Source organism: Carcharodon carcharias, chromosome 8, assembly GCF_017639515.1.
Source record: "Carcharodon carcharias isolate sCarCar2 chromosome 8, sCarCar2.pri, whole genome shotgun sequence".
Taxonomy (NCBI): domain Eukaryota; kingdom Metazoa; phylum Chordata; class Chondrichthyes; order Lamniformes; family Lamnidae; genus Carcharodon; species Carcharodon carcharias.
Window position 1 is genome coordinate 112,850,500 of NC_054474.1, and position 14,619 is coordinate 112,865,118.

Here is a 14,619-nt window from a genome sequence, read left to right on the forward strand (position 1 = left end):
ATGGAGCGTGAGTGTTCTGCTCTTTTTTTTAACAAAATGTTTGGTAACCTTGTTTAGTAGCATTTATTTATGGTGTTGTAAAGTAGCATTCGTTAAGGGACAGGCATTGACTTTGATGCTATATTCTACATCGAGAGCAAAGCTCCTGAGGCAATTCTATTTGAGAATTCATCATAACAGAGCTGCACTCCAACTGATGGATGTGCAAATGTGTTATAGAGAATGGGGCTCAGAGAAAGATTGTGTTTGTCTGGAAGCGTCTCAAGTGTATTAGAATGATTTTCTTAAGCACTTCAAAGCTGTCATCAAAGCCTGACTTCATTGCCTTCGTGTGACTTTACTTCCTGTGCACTGTGTTGGCATGACGATTAATGTTTGTGTAAATTCCTCTGTGGACTAATTTAATACGATCATTAATCCGTTAACTGACTTAAAAGTATATTGTACAGAGGGAATTAGGGTTATCCTCTAAAAATATTTCCTAATTTTGAAAATTTTAATAAAAACCCATTTAAAAGCCCCATCTTTTCAAGCCTTCATCAGTATAGCTTCTCATTCCTAATGATATTCTAGTGAATCTTCACTGTTTCCTTTCCCATCCTATGGACAGAGTTTTACACTTGGCATGCGGGCGCGTGCCTGACACGCCCGAACGTAAAATAACGTGTGATATTTTGTTCGGTAGGCATGTGCCAGAGTCAGCTGTGCACCCACCGATAACTGAAAGGTCTATTAAGGCCATTATCAAGCTAATTAAAATCAAATTTACGCTGCCCATTCAACTGTACGGTTGGCGGACAGACGAAAAGGCCAAGCGGCCTTTACATTCTCTAGGAAACCTCATCCACGAGTGGGATGAGGTTTCCTAAAGCAAATAACATTAGCTTAAAAACTTTATTTTTGAATTAAAAACATGTCCCAGCTCATGTGACAGTCACATGAAGGGATGTGTTTTTAAAAAATTTTTACTATCTTTATTAATTGTTTTAACAAGCGCTTCAATCTCTCTGAGGCAGCTCTGTGCCTCAGGGTGATTGAAGCGCTCTTTCACTTGCATACGTGAACTGCATGCCACGCCTGCTCTCCCTCCTCTACCCACCCGCACAGGTAGCTCTGAGCGCTGCCACTCATGATCCTCACAGAGTGGGCCTTAATTGGCCTGCCTGTGTGAAATTGTGGAGCGGAACCCATCACGGGGAAGCGGTCAGCTTCCCAACCACCCCCACCCGCTCTCGCTGAGGCCTCCCAATGAGGGAAAATTCTGGCCCGTATTGAGATGCCCAGAACTGCACACAATACTGCAGCCATGCTATTGTCCTTCTCTCTAGTGCGTCTGTGAATGTAGAGGGTTGGCATAGAAGTGAAGGATTCACCTTCTTGGGGCATTGGGGTACATTGTGGTCCAACGAGAGGCTAAAAACAAGGGACAGACTTCAACTCAACCAAAACCATTGCAGAGAAATAGATAGAGAGGTAGGTAGATGGATTTAAATTAATGTGGAAGGGGTTCAGGGAAGGTCATAGTTTGAGGTTAGAGAAGGAGAACAGGGTTAATAAAGCTGTTTGAATAGAAGTGGAGAGCTTTGCTGAAATAAAATGGAAAACAACTGTAATAATATTCATTTGCAGGACTCTGGGAAAGACCAGGGAGTGGGACTAATTGGATAACTCTACCAAAGAGCCAGTACAGACAGGATGGGCCAAATGGCCCATTTCTGTGCTGCATCATTCTATTATTTTATCAGAGGAGAAAGGGAATAGAAAAAGCTTTGAGCAAGACAAGAGTTAAGAACCCAACAAACTGAAATAAGAAAACAAAATAATAAATATTAGCATTTCAAACAAATTGGAATCAGGATTAATTGGCATGAGAGCACAAAAGCAAAATTGAAGAGTTGGAAACAGTAATAACTGGAAGGATATGGCCTAGTGCCAAACTGAGCTGTGTCTTCAGCAGCTGGGGCCTTAAGTTCTGGAATTCACACCCTAAACTTCTCCATCACTATATCTCTTACGGCTCCTTTAAGATGTTCCTTCAAACCTACCTTTTTGACCAAGCTTTTGGTCATTTGACCTAATATCTCCTTATATGTTGCATTTTGTGTGATAACACTCCTGTGGAGCACCTTGGAACATTTTACATTAAAAGCGCTATATAAATGCAAGCTGTTGTTCATTTCCCAGAACCAAATGAATCAATGGTCCTTGTTGGACCAGAGGCATACTGCTATAGAAAGAATTTAAATATTTCATGGAGCCAGGCTGAGATTGGGAAGTCAGTGTTTAGGATTTGTTTTGCTGTATTTATTTTATTCAGTAATCGTATTTCTTTCTTGCAGACGTTATGGAAGACTATCGCATCTGAGATGGAATAAATTGAATCGCAAAGCCTTAAGTAAACTGGTGCTCAGACTGATGGAGCTTTATGACATTGACCCAGGTGTGTATGATACATACTAACATATGAATTAGGAGCAGGAGTAGGCCACTCGGCCTCTCGAGCCTGCTCTGCCATTCAATAAGATTGCGGCTGATCTGATTGTACCCTCAATCCCAGATTCCTGCCTACCCCAATAACTTTTCAGCCCCTTGATAATCGAGATTCTATGTAGCTCTGTCTTAAAAATATTCAAATGCTCTGCTTCCACCGCCTTTTGAGGAACAGAGTTCCAAAGACTCACTTCCCCCTGAGAAAAAAGAATTCTCCTCATACTGCCTTAAATGAGTGACCTCTTATTTTTAAACAGTGACCCCTAGTTCTAGATTTTTCCACAAGAGGAAACATCCTCTTCACATCCACCCTGTCAAGACCCCTCACATGTTTCAATTAAGTCACCTCTTACTCTTCTAAACCGCAGTGGATGCAAGCCTAACCTGTCCAGCCTTTCCCCATAAGACAACCCGCCCATTCCTGGTATTAGTTTGGTAAACCATCTCTGAACTGCTTCCAATGCATTTACATCTTTCCTTAAATAGGGAGACCAATACTGTACACAATACTCCAGATGTGGTCTCACCGGTGCTTTGTACAACTGAAGCATAACCTCCCTACTGTTGTAATCAATTCCCCTCACGATACCTGATAACATTCTATTAGCTTTCCTAATTACTTGCTGTACCTGCATTCTAGTCTTTTGTGATTCATGCACTAGGACACCCAGATCCCTCTGAATCTCAGAGCCCTGCAATCTCTCACCACTTAGATTATATGCTTTTTTATTCTTCCTGCCAAAATGAACAATTTCACATTTGCCCACATGATACTCCATTTGTCAGATCTTTGCCCACTTAACCCATCTATGTCACTTTGTAGCCTCCTTATGTCCTTTTCACAATTTACTTTCCTACCTATCTTTGTGTCGTCAGTAAATTTAGCCACCATTCCTTCGGTCCCTTCATTAATTTATATAAATTGTAAAAAGGAAGCCCCAGCACTGATCCATGTGGCACACCACTCGTCACATCTTGCTAGCCAGAAAAAGATCCATTAATGCCAACCCCCTGTTTCCTGTTAGCTAGCCAACCTTCTGTCCAATATGTCACCCCCTTCGCCATGAGCTTTTACTTTCCACAATAACCTTTGACGTGGCAATTTATCAAATGCCTTCTGGAAATCTAAATACAGTACATCCACCGGTTCCCTTTTATCCACAGCACATATGATTTCTTTAAAGAACTTCAATAAATTGGTTAAACATGATTTCCCTTTCACAAAACCATATTGACTCTGCCTAATTGCCCTGAATTTTTCTAAGTGCCCTGGCTATAACATCTTTAATAATAGTTTCTAACATTTTCTCTATGACAGATGTTCAGCAGGAGCCTGGTCAGTGTTCTCACCACTCCATTCATTATAACAATAATTATTTCAGCCAATATGTGTTGTGCCACCTGTTATATGTGCTTGTTGTATTTCCCCTCACATGGCTCCCATCATTGACTAATGTATCCACCAGCAATTCAACCATGTGTCATATAGTTCCAAATACTCTCATTGTGTACAACTTTTGTTAATAATTATACTGCCTGGTTGAAATCTATGAAAATTACATACATTTTTTACATTACTGATGTATTCTCTGTATAGAGAATCCCCTGAATGCCGAGCAGAGCTCCTTGTCTGATTCCTTCAATTAACCAGATATCCAACTTGCATATTGTTTCCTGATTCAATGCTACACCTTAATAGTTTGTTTAAATAATGTGAGTTCTGTTGGGATAGGGCACAGTTGACTCACAAGGAGTACAATTGGTAATTGTTATTTAACAAGCTAAGTACCCATCTGGTATGTATAAAAAGGGAAAACAGGTAAAAGAAGGATGCTGTTGTGTTTTATGCACCAAAATAAAACTCTGTTTGAAGAAGCCAGTCTTGGTCTTTATCTTTATTTTCAAGCAGGTATTGGTATTTTATCAGTGGCAGCAGAGGATGGCTCCTGCTTGTAAGTAAAAGGGTGGAAAGTAAACTTTCTTCAGACAAAAGACTGCACTTGGAGTTAACTTTGAGAAGAGTGGTTTGGAGTAACTTTGGAAAATGGCTGAATCAAAATGTAGAGTTTCAGGGTATGATTACTCACCGATGTTTTCTGAGAGTGAGCCCTATAAGCAATGGAAGAACAAAGTAACTATGTGGACACAGTCTGCGTCCTTGCTGAAGAAAGGAACAAGACATGGCCTTAGCACTTTCATTAATATACAAAAGCAAAATAAGATGCAAAGTATTTTCAGAGTTGGTGCCTGAGCATTTGAACATTAATGAAGGTTTGGAAATATTATTTGGTTTTATGGATAAGATCTACTTAAAGCGTGGTCAGATTTTCACAAACTTAGGAAGTTGGAAGATAGTTCAGTAGCAGATTATATAATGGAATTCAGTAGACTATATGCAAGATTGGGGAATTTCTAGACAGAATTTTTGAAACAGTGCTGGCATTTAAGTTACTAGATTGTGCCAAAGTATTGAATATGGGCAGACTTCTAGTTTTGATGGGAGTTAAATTTATGGAAAGAAACACACTGCTAGAACTGATGTCAGAAGCTCTTTCAAAAAAAAAAATCTTTGGAAAACATTCCTTCCCGGCAGTGTCCATGATGCAAGTGGGACATTTGGTGGTAAGACAGAAAATGGAGGATACAATGTTAATGGAATGGCGAGATCATCTCGAAACAGGACTCAGGCTTCAGTACGGAAGGAGATTAGTAACTAGAAATAATGAGGTGATTAAAGAAGTGCTATTGGTGTCAGGGGATAGGAATTTAGAAGGCAAAAAGCTGATTGTGTTGAAATTGCATCGGTAGTTTGCCCACCCTTCTTCCAAAAGATTAAGAATTTTGCTAAGGGATGGAGAGCACGCTAAACTTATACAGGAGATAAGCGATAGATACAATATATGTAAGAAATACAGGAGGACACCGTCACAGCCGATAGTGAGTCCACCCTTAGTGAGGGATTTCAGTGAAGTTGTGGCTATAAATTTAAAGTTGTGGGACAAAGAAAAGAACATTTTTATTTCACATTTTGTAGATTTGGCCACAAGGTTTAGCCAGTCGCTAATCATACACAGTAACAAAAAGAAAATAATTATGGATCAGGTAACGGAAAAGTGATTGGGACCACCAGCAAAATTCCTCACTGATAATGGGTGATGTTAGAAAAATGAAACTGATTGTGTTTAGTGATGCACCTTATGCAAACCTCTGTAATCAGTTTAAGTGTGGGAGGATTTATTTCTCATGAAAAAAGGTAAATGTTGCCCTTTGGCATGGGAAGCTAAAAAAGATAAGAGTTGTAAAAAGTACATTTGCAGTGGAGATTTGCCCTTGTTGAGGTGGTAGATATAGCATTCTTTATATCAAAGATGCTGGCAGAAATTTTAAATGGAAAAAGAGTATTCAGGAATGTCTTATCGATGATAAATCACTTGGGGAAAATGTTCACTCTGCAAAGTGTGTTAACAAAAAGAGATTGCAAATTGACATTGTAAGCATAAAACAGGTGCTAGAGAGTAAGGAACATAAACAAAAAATGCTGGAAAAACTCAGCAGGTCTGACAGCATCTGTGGAGAGAAAGACAGAGTTAATGTTTCAAGTCCGTATGACTCTTCTTCAGAGCTAAAGGGAGGTAGAAATGCGATTAAATATATTCTGTTTAAGAGGGGTGGAATAGGTGAAGCTGGATAGAAGGCCAGCGATAGGTGGAGGCAAAGGAGAGATTGCGAAAGATTTCATAAACAAAAGGTCAAAGGGTTGTTAATAGCGGTGGTACTGGCTAAAGGAGATGCTAATGGTGACCGCTATTAACAACCCTTTGACCTTTTGTATATGACATCTTTCGCAATCTCTCCTTTGCCTCCGCCTATCGCTGGCCTTCTATCCAGCTTCACCTATTCCACGTCCCCCTTAAGCAGAATATATTTCACCACATTTCTACCTCCCTTTAGCTTTGAAGAAGAGTCATACAGACTCGAAACATTAACTCTGTCTTTCTCTCCACAGATGCTGTCAGACCTGCTGAGTTTTGTTTCAGATTTCCAACATCCACAGTATTTTGCTTTTATCCTAGGGAATAAGGAGATTGCCAAGATCAGATGGATTGATGGCAGCTACCAATTGTCCGACTGCTTCATGAAAAGAGGACCAAGCTCCAAAATGTTATTGGAGATCCTCAAAGAGAGACATCTTTTCCTTTGAGTAGACAAAAATGGATATATTCTTTTCGTAGACAGTTCCATTCCTTTTTTTTAAGGGGGAATAAGGAGGATTTATTGAATGGAAAAGAAGATCCATCTTTATTTTTTTTGATATATACTTGAGGGTTAATTTCATCTTAAGAAGAGGGGAATCTGTTGGGGAAGGAACAGTTGACTCACAAGGAGTTCAACTGGTAATTATTAGTTAACAAGCTAAGTACCCATTGGTTATGTATAAAAAGACAAAACATCCCGTACAACCATAGGTTTCGTTGGTTCACAGGCTCCCAAGACACCTGCATTTTTTTATGTAGGGTGTTGTTGGCTGCACTCCCTGTTTAGTTTCTTAAAACCTTTTGCACATTGCTCTTGTATTTTTTGCACTTCAGTCCCATGCTTGTGATCTTCAGGCACCAGCAGTGGGGAGAGAGGAGGACCTCCTTGTGAACCAAGTTGGCCATCAAACAGGTCCAAACAATGGGCGCCTGAGGGGGGTTGTCCGGCCTGACTGTCTGCCCCTCTTCTGTGGCTGTGTTCGTGGCCGGGTGCCCTTGGAAAGGGAGCACATGGTATTGGTATCTGCCAAATCGATCGCGGCCTTCCATGCCCGATGGGTACATCGGGAATGGGGTGCTTTATTGACCCCCTTAATCATATTTTGATTTGAGTTTTGTAAGTTTCCCTTAAGGTTTGCCTTTGCAATTTCCCTTTAAGGGACTGCTTCTTAATTTGCCCCTCATTTTTACTAATTTTAGTTTAACTGGTTTAATTAAAAGAGTAAAAAGGGAAAACAGATGAGACAAGGAGTTTTATGCACCAAAATAAAACTGTTTGAAGAAGCCAGTCTTGGTCTTTATCTTATTGTCAAGCAGGTATTGGGACTTTACCAAGTTCAACAAGGAAATGCTGTCCAGGAAAGCAGGATGTTTGTCATAGGGACACATTTCTGTTCTTTTCTTGAATGCTGATCCACTGATGCACTGCTTGTAGAATGCATAAACTTAATTAACCTCTATGCATCACAATGCATAGTGTGGTAAGAAAGAGAGAAACCTTCATTTCTACAAAACCTTTCACCACCTTAGGTTGCCCCAAAGTGCTTCACAGCCAATTTAGCGCTTTGAAGTTTAATCACTATTAGAATGTAGTTTATCTGAGTTTGGTCAGATTGCAAGTTAATAGTTAGGAATGTGGTACCATTCATGGCTGCACCATACTTTGGAAATGAACTTTCCCTGTTATCTGTATGTGTTCCAATCGCAATCTGCAGCTGCTGTTTGTCATTTCAAATACAGGTAGATGGCAGTGTGTCCTCTCTGAAGGTGTTGAATTGTAATCTAAGACACTGTCAGTCCCCACTGTGTGAGCTCAGGGTGAGCGCTGCCAGCTTATTTAACTGTTTCTGAAATCTCAGTCACACCAGCTTCTGATGGGTGATGATGGGAATAGGAACTGCGGTTGGTCCTGAGGGTCCTGAATCCAGTTATAAAGTCCCACTATGACCTGGTTGCAATCAGCAAACTCAGCACAGACCAGGAATCAAATCTGGGAGAAGATTTTCATTTTGTGGTCTGGAATACAATGTCCTCACTTTTCCATTGATTCAGATGTTTGTTGTACTTCCCTGAAAAGTGTCAGGAGGAGGGCCGGATTGAGAACACCCTGGGCTATGTTTTTAGTTAAGAACTCCAGGTGCTGGTGAAATGTGTTGTACATTTCCACAACTGAACCTTACCCTGCAGGGATGTCTCTGACTGCATTCCAGAAAGTTTGTGTTGCAAGTACGTATGCCACGGGCAGGCAGTTAGACCTGTCGCATACACTCAGAATGTTTCCCACATTGACAGCTCCTCATGGTTTAAGTAAACACACCATCCAGTTTTCTCATCAATTTTGCTACGTCTGTTCACTTGGATTAAAATGTGACAGCACATTTGTAGAAAATGCAAATAATTTAGAGGAGAATTTCTGGTGAGTGGGAATGTCTGTTATAAAAACAATCCAAGGTGCACAGTGGGGCTCTCCATTGTACACACAAAGGCGGGGCTGCTACTTTTAATCAGGATCCTTGTAATTGAGAAAAGGCCATTTTTAAATCACAAAATAAAGCCTCATAGATGTCTTGGTGGAAAATTGCTCTATTGGGCTTCTTATTGAACTACAAAATTATAAGAATTAAGATCAGGAGTAGGCCATCAAGCCTGCTCCGCCATTCAATATGATCATAGCTGTTTTGATTGTGACCTTAACCCCACTTTCCTGCCTGCCCCCCATAACCCTTGACTCCCTTGTAGATCAAAAATCTGTCCAACTCAGCCTTGAACTTCTTTAGCGACCAAGCTTCCACTGCTCTCTATGGGAGAGAATTCTAAAGACTAATGACCCTCTGAAAGAGACACACCCTGCCACAATCACATTAGACTGTTATGCTTTTGGGTGCTACTATTTACCCTTGTGTTCCTGGGCTACAGAAGGTTAAATAGACTTTGTACTGGTGGTCCTGATCACAATCCATTGGCCCTGATGGAAAGCGGATGTGCACTGTTGGGGCTATTAAGCCACTTAGTTATTGAATCTTCTGTGAAATGTGATTATTTGATCATGCAATGAAGGATGACCATTCAGGTGAGATTGTGAGCAGTGACTATTGCCCGTGGATCATTCCCCAGCCCAGGATTGCCAGATCCCTGTTCTAGAGCAGCAAATTGGAGAGGAGGGAAATCCAAGTTTTACAGACATTGTCCCAAGTGATGAAAGGCATTTTTGAGTAAGTTGCTTGTGACAATCCTTGCAGTGGTTTGCTGAATATACTTTACATACTAACCAATGTCCTGTGGCATTGCACAATCAACTGAGTGCAGTGCTTGTCAAGGTGCTTGGGGGCAGGTTAGGAATTGAACACAGACATCAGACCCAATGTTAGCCTCACATTCAGACTGTTTTTGTATTGCTATTCTAAATTCTTGTAACTGCATTTAAACCTGTCAGGTTGTAGCTGCAATCTGTGACCAGTGGTGACACATTCCCTTCACAGTAATTGAACCAGGCTACATGGATGTGGGCCAGTTAGTGGAAGTGTGACAGAATGAATCCTGTTAAGTATAATCCTTCAGGGTAAAGTGAATACTCTGGGATCAGATCCTGCTTTGGCTTATCCATTTTATACATGCAAATAAAATTTGCGGATGGATTAACAAACCATTTGAGACCCAGAAGGGAATCGATATATTGAATCCGGATGGATTACCATGAGACTTAGTATCTCTGGTATCCAGAGGGAAAGGACACAGACTGATGAGATCAAGCCACTTCACAAAGATTTTTTTAATTCTTTCACAGGATGTGGGCTAGGTAGGCTAGCATTTATTGCCCTTCCCTAATTGCCCTTGAGAAGGTGGTAGTGAGCTGCCTTCTTGAACTGCTGCAGTCCCTGTGGTGTAGGTACACCCACAGTGCTGTTAGGGAGGGAGTTCCAGGATTTTTGTGATAATTGAGTGCATGCTATAATTATATCAGAGCAGCTGATACTATTTAGTGAAAAGTTAGGGCACAGAAAAAAAAGAACCAGTTCCCACCTGTGTGGGAAAAGTAGTCTGGACATGCATTATACTGGGTTTTGTTTAAGATCGACTTCTCCAGTTTCTGCCTTTGCCAGACAGATGTTCACAGTATTTGCATTTTTTATCTGAGCCTTTCCATGCTTCATGTTCCCATATTTCTGACAGTGATTTATCACCTTTATTGCATAAGATATAGCTGATCACCATCCACTGGCCCTGCCAAAATGTTTGTGTTGATTGAAAACAGGTTGGGATATGGACTCTGCAGCAAAGCTCCTCAGGTGTATAGCTGTTGAGACTCTTTGCCTGTGCACATGAATGGGGAATGTCCAGATGATGGACAGTGGCTGGTGTTGTGGAATTGTATCCCAGCAAAAACCAAGAGCTGCAAAATGGAAAAGAGGGAAGAGCAGGGAAATTTTGAGTAAATTGCTGAAAGGATCTTGTATTCTTGCTGTCTGCAGTGCTCTGCCCAAATGTTGTGGACCAGCGCTACCTGGCTTCCATCAAATACCTCTTGTATAAACGTTTTCTGGAGGTAAGTCCCATTATTCTTGTGCAGATTATGGGTTGGTGGAAGAGTGGGGATCAAGTGTTTGGCTTGTCCAGGATGTCAGTTTGCAGTCTGCTCTGAGCTTGGTGATCTGAAATAGCAACCCTATCAATTAGCTCCAACTTGGACTGCTAATACTCACTGGTGTAGCTCCCCTGATATTCCAGTCTGTAACAAACAAAATTATTAAAGACTTTTTCCCTCTCCTACCCTCTGCCTTTACCTCTTTATCCTCTTACCCTCAGTCTAACCTGCTCTTCTACCTTTGGTCTAACCCTCTGTACCCTCGGTCTAAGCTTCTCTACCTCTGGTTAGATCCTATGCACTCTTTCTTTCCCCCTTTTATCCTGTTTTTCCTTTCAAATTACACTTCAATATTCCTCCACCTCTGCTGAAAACTGACTACTAACCAGGTGCAGTTACATATTAAACTGGCTCTTTTTTGTGAGTTTACACATTCTCAGGAGAATTTTTTTGACTGTGTTGGACATCACGTGCTGCCTTTTCCTAGTGTAGACTTTTCCAGCAGGAGCAGGAACACTGATTGATTTTACTCCTTATCCAATTGTAAAATGCCAAAGCCAAGTCGTATTAGAATTGAAACATTAACCTGTTTCTCTCTGCACTGATGTTGCCAAACCTGCTGAGTTTTTACAGAACCTCCTGTTTTTATTTCAGATTTCCAGCATCCACAGTGTTTTGTTTTTATAATAATAAAGACCCAACTGCCAATTTGTTGATATTGGAGTCTGGCAACGTAATCCTGACAGTTTGTTCACATTGACTAAATTACATACCAGATGCTCCCTTTGCGCCGATTGAGTGATCACTTTGCCCCCAGATCATTGGGAGATCTTGCACTGACTATAGTGACAGTTGGTTGGTACCGAGATTAACGATGGGCTGGGTGTGAGGTGGGAAGGGCGGTATGGGGGGAGGCCAGAGGGTCATGTGTTGCTTTCTCTAACACCATGTTCTTCATCCTCGCAGAAGAGTATGAGCGAAGAGAACTGGTCGGAACACATTGAGGTTAGTTTTCCTGTCTTCAATGAGTTTCACACTTGTACAGTCACATCTTGTACAGCTTTGTGGCCGGGTGGGGGGGGGTGGGGGGGAGGTGAGATGGGTTGAAATTTGCAGATGCCATGAAACCTGGAAGTGCAGTAAACAGTGAGGAAGATAGTAATACACCTCAAGGACACAAACAGGTTGAAATGGGTGGACACGTGACAGATGAAATTCAATACAGCGAAGTGTGTGGTGAAACCGTTTGATAGGGAGAATGAGCAGAGATATATACATGTGAAATGGTTCAGTTTTAAAGAGAGATCTAGAGGTGGTTGTCCATAAATCTTTGAAGGTGGTAGAAAATGCTGGAAATATTCAGCAGGCAAAGCAGCACTTGTGAGCAAGAAAGAGTTAACCTGTTGGATGAAAGGTTATTGATCTTATTCTGTCTCCACTGATGCTACCTGACCTGAGTATTGGCAGCATTTTCTGTTTCAGATTTCCAGCATTTGTAGTATTTTGAAGGTAGAAGGACAGGTTAACAAAGTGGTTAATAAGACATATGGGTTATTGGGCTTTAGAAATAGAGGCATAGAGTAAAAAGGCAGGAATATTCTAAACCCATACAAAGTTCAGTCCCAGCTGGAATATTGTCTTCAATTTTGGGTGCTGCTCCTAAAAAAAAATGAAGGCACTGGAGAGTGTCGAGAAAAGCTTTGAGAATGGTCACAGGGATATTTACCTGGATAGACTGGAGATGCAGTGGTTGTTCTCCTTAGAGCAGAGAAGGTAAGAGGAAATTTTATGGAGGTGTTTAACATCATGAACAGAGAGTAAATAAAGCGAGACTGTTTCTAGTGGCTTAGAGATTGATAATGAGAGGGCACAGATTTAAGGTAATTGTCCCTGGTTTATTTGCAGTGTGTGTTTAGGATTTAGAATACACTGGAATATAATAGTGTGATGAATAAAGATTCATTGATAGCTTTAAATGAATAGCTCTAGTATATATTGAAATATTTTCTGTCTGACTCGGAGTTACACTAAGATACTCTCTACTTTTGCGGCATTGTGTGAATGTCCGTTCTTTATGTTCCTCTGGTGGCATTGCAGGAGCTATAGGTTTTTTTTTAGAACAATTTGAATCAATTCTCTTCCTTTAAAAAGCCACATATTAGATACATACCCAAGATTTGAAGTGATTTGTGCAGGGCTCCCAGTTAACAAGTTCCAGCTCTGCTGCCCTGCTGTGCTTCACTTTATGTAACTGTTTGTCTTTCAGGCTGTAATGGGAGAGAACCCACAGCTGCAGGCGCAATTTGTGAGCTTGCTGGCGAGGTACACAGATGTGGACACAGTCGCTGCCTGGGCCCTGAGGCTCAGTGTGCCCCAAGAAAAATTGCCCTATCGTGTTGCTGAAAGATTAAAGGAGCTGGAGAAAGTCAAATTGTAAGCTTCATCACAATAGATAAATATTTAGATATACATGTAAACTTACAGCTGGTTTGCAAGTTGTTTCTCATATTTTCTTTGTTTCACAGTACTCTCCACATGCCGCAATTTTTGCCCTGCCTGTCACAATTTTGGCCCAGCATGTAACAGCTAGCAATGTTTTTGTGATTTGCCATTATGTGCCTTGGAGACTTCCCAGACACTGGCCTGCTCCCTTGCTTGTCAGCTCTGGGTCCTGTTCCTAACCGACCTCTGTCCTAAACCCACCCGTTGCTACTCATTCCCACTCAGCAATGTGTCCCACAGCTGAATGTTCCATGAGCAGATCAGACACCAAACACTTTACAAAGGCATGAGGCCTGAGTGAGAGGGACAGAAGAGAGTAAAGAAACAGTGAAGGGATGTAAATGGTTGCTTCAGCGTCTACAGCTTACAGGGATTTGTTAATAAATAAATTTGCTGTTTATAAAGGCTTTACTGTCTTTAATCAATGCCACGGCCCCCCCGCCCTCCTTCCTTTCCTGTCTCTCCTAAACACCTTGTATCCAGGAACATTTAACGCCCAGCCCTGCCCTTCTTTCAGCCAGGGCTCCTCTGTTATAACAATAATATCATAATTCCATTTGTCACCCAGTGCCTGTAGTTCACCAATCTTATTAATATACATGCACATTAACCCTGATTTAGGCTTTTTTACTTTTCCCCTTACTCTGAATGTAGTTGTTGTCGGGAACAGTGTAATTGGAGTTGGATAGTGTTCTTTGCAGTGGAGAGCACAAGTCCTAAAGGCTGTGTTGCCTGCCTGGTGCCAGGGTTAAGAGCATCTCCTCAGGGCTGGAGAGGAACTTGCAGTGGGAGGGGAAGGATCGAGTTGTCATGGTCTACATGGATACCAATGACATAGGTAGGACTAAGAAGGAGGTTCTGCTGAGGAAGTATGAGCAGCTAGGGACTACATTTAAAAAAAAATCACAAAGGGAATAATCTCTAGAATGCTACCTGACCCGTAAGCAAATTGACATAGTGTAAATAAGATCAGAGTTAAATGCATGCCTTAAAAGATTAGCCTGGGCGAAGAGTTCATGGAGCGCAGGCATCTGGGGAAAGTGAGAGCTGTACTGTTAGGATGGTCTTCACCTGAACTGTGTTGGGACCAGTGTCCTGGCTAGTCATGTAACTAGGACTGAAGGGAGGACCTTAAACAAATAGTGGTGTGGAAGGCTCTTGTGAAGGGAGATTTGGAAAGTTAAAGAGAAAAAACAAGGCAATAGTAGATAGTAGAGATCTGGATAATGGTAACTAGACTGTAACGGAAGGGTCAGAGCATACAAATATGAGTGCACAGCAAATATAGTC

The 14,619-nt window shown here is 41.3% G+C and overlaps 1 protein-coding gene across 1 annotated transcript in view; it reads left to right on the top strand.

Annotated features, from left to right (window-relative positions):
• exd3 (exonuclease 3'-5' domain containing 3) overlaps positions 1-14,619 on the top strand; it is a 381,414-nt gene that overhangs the window by 302,559 nt on the left and 64,236 nt on the right. The window contains exons 8-11 of the mRNA XM_041194159.1: positions 2,340-2,440; positions 10,715-10,788; positions 11,794-11,832; positions 13,094-13,260. Coding sequence (XP_041050093.1) covers positions 2,340-2,440; positions 10,715-10,788; positions 11,794-11,832; positions 13,094-13,260 — 381 coding nt within the window. The remainder of the gene's footprint in view (positions 1-2,339; positions 2,441-10,714; positions 10,789-11,793; positions 11,833-13,093; positions 13,261-14,619) is intronic.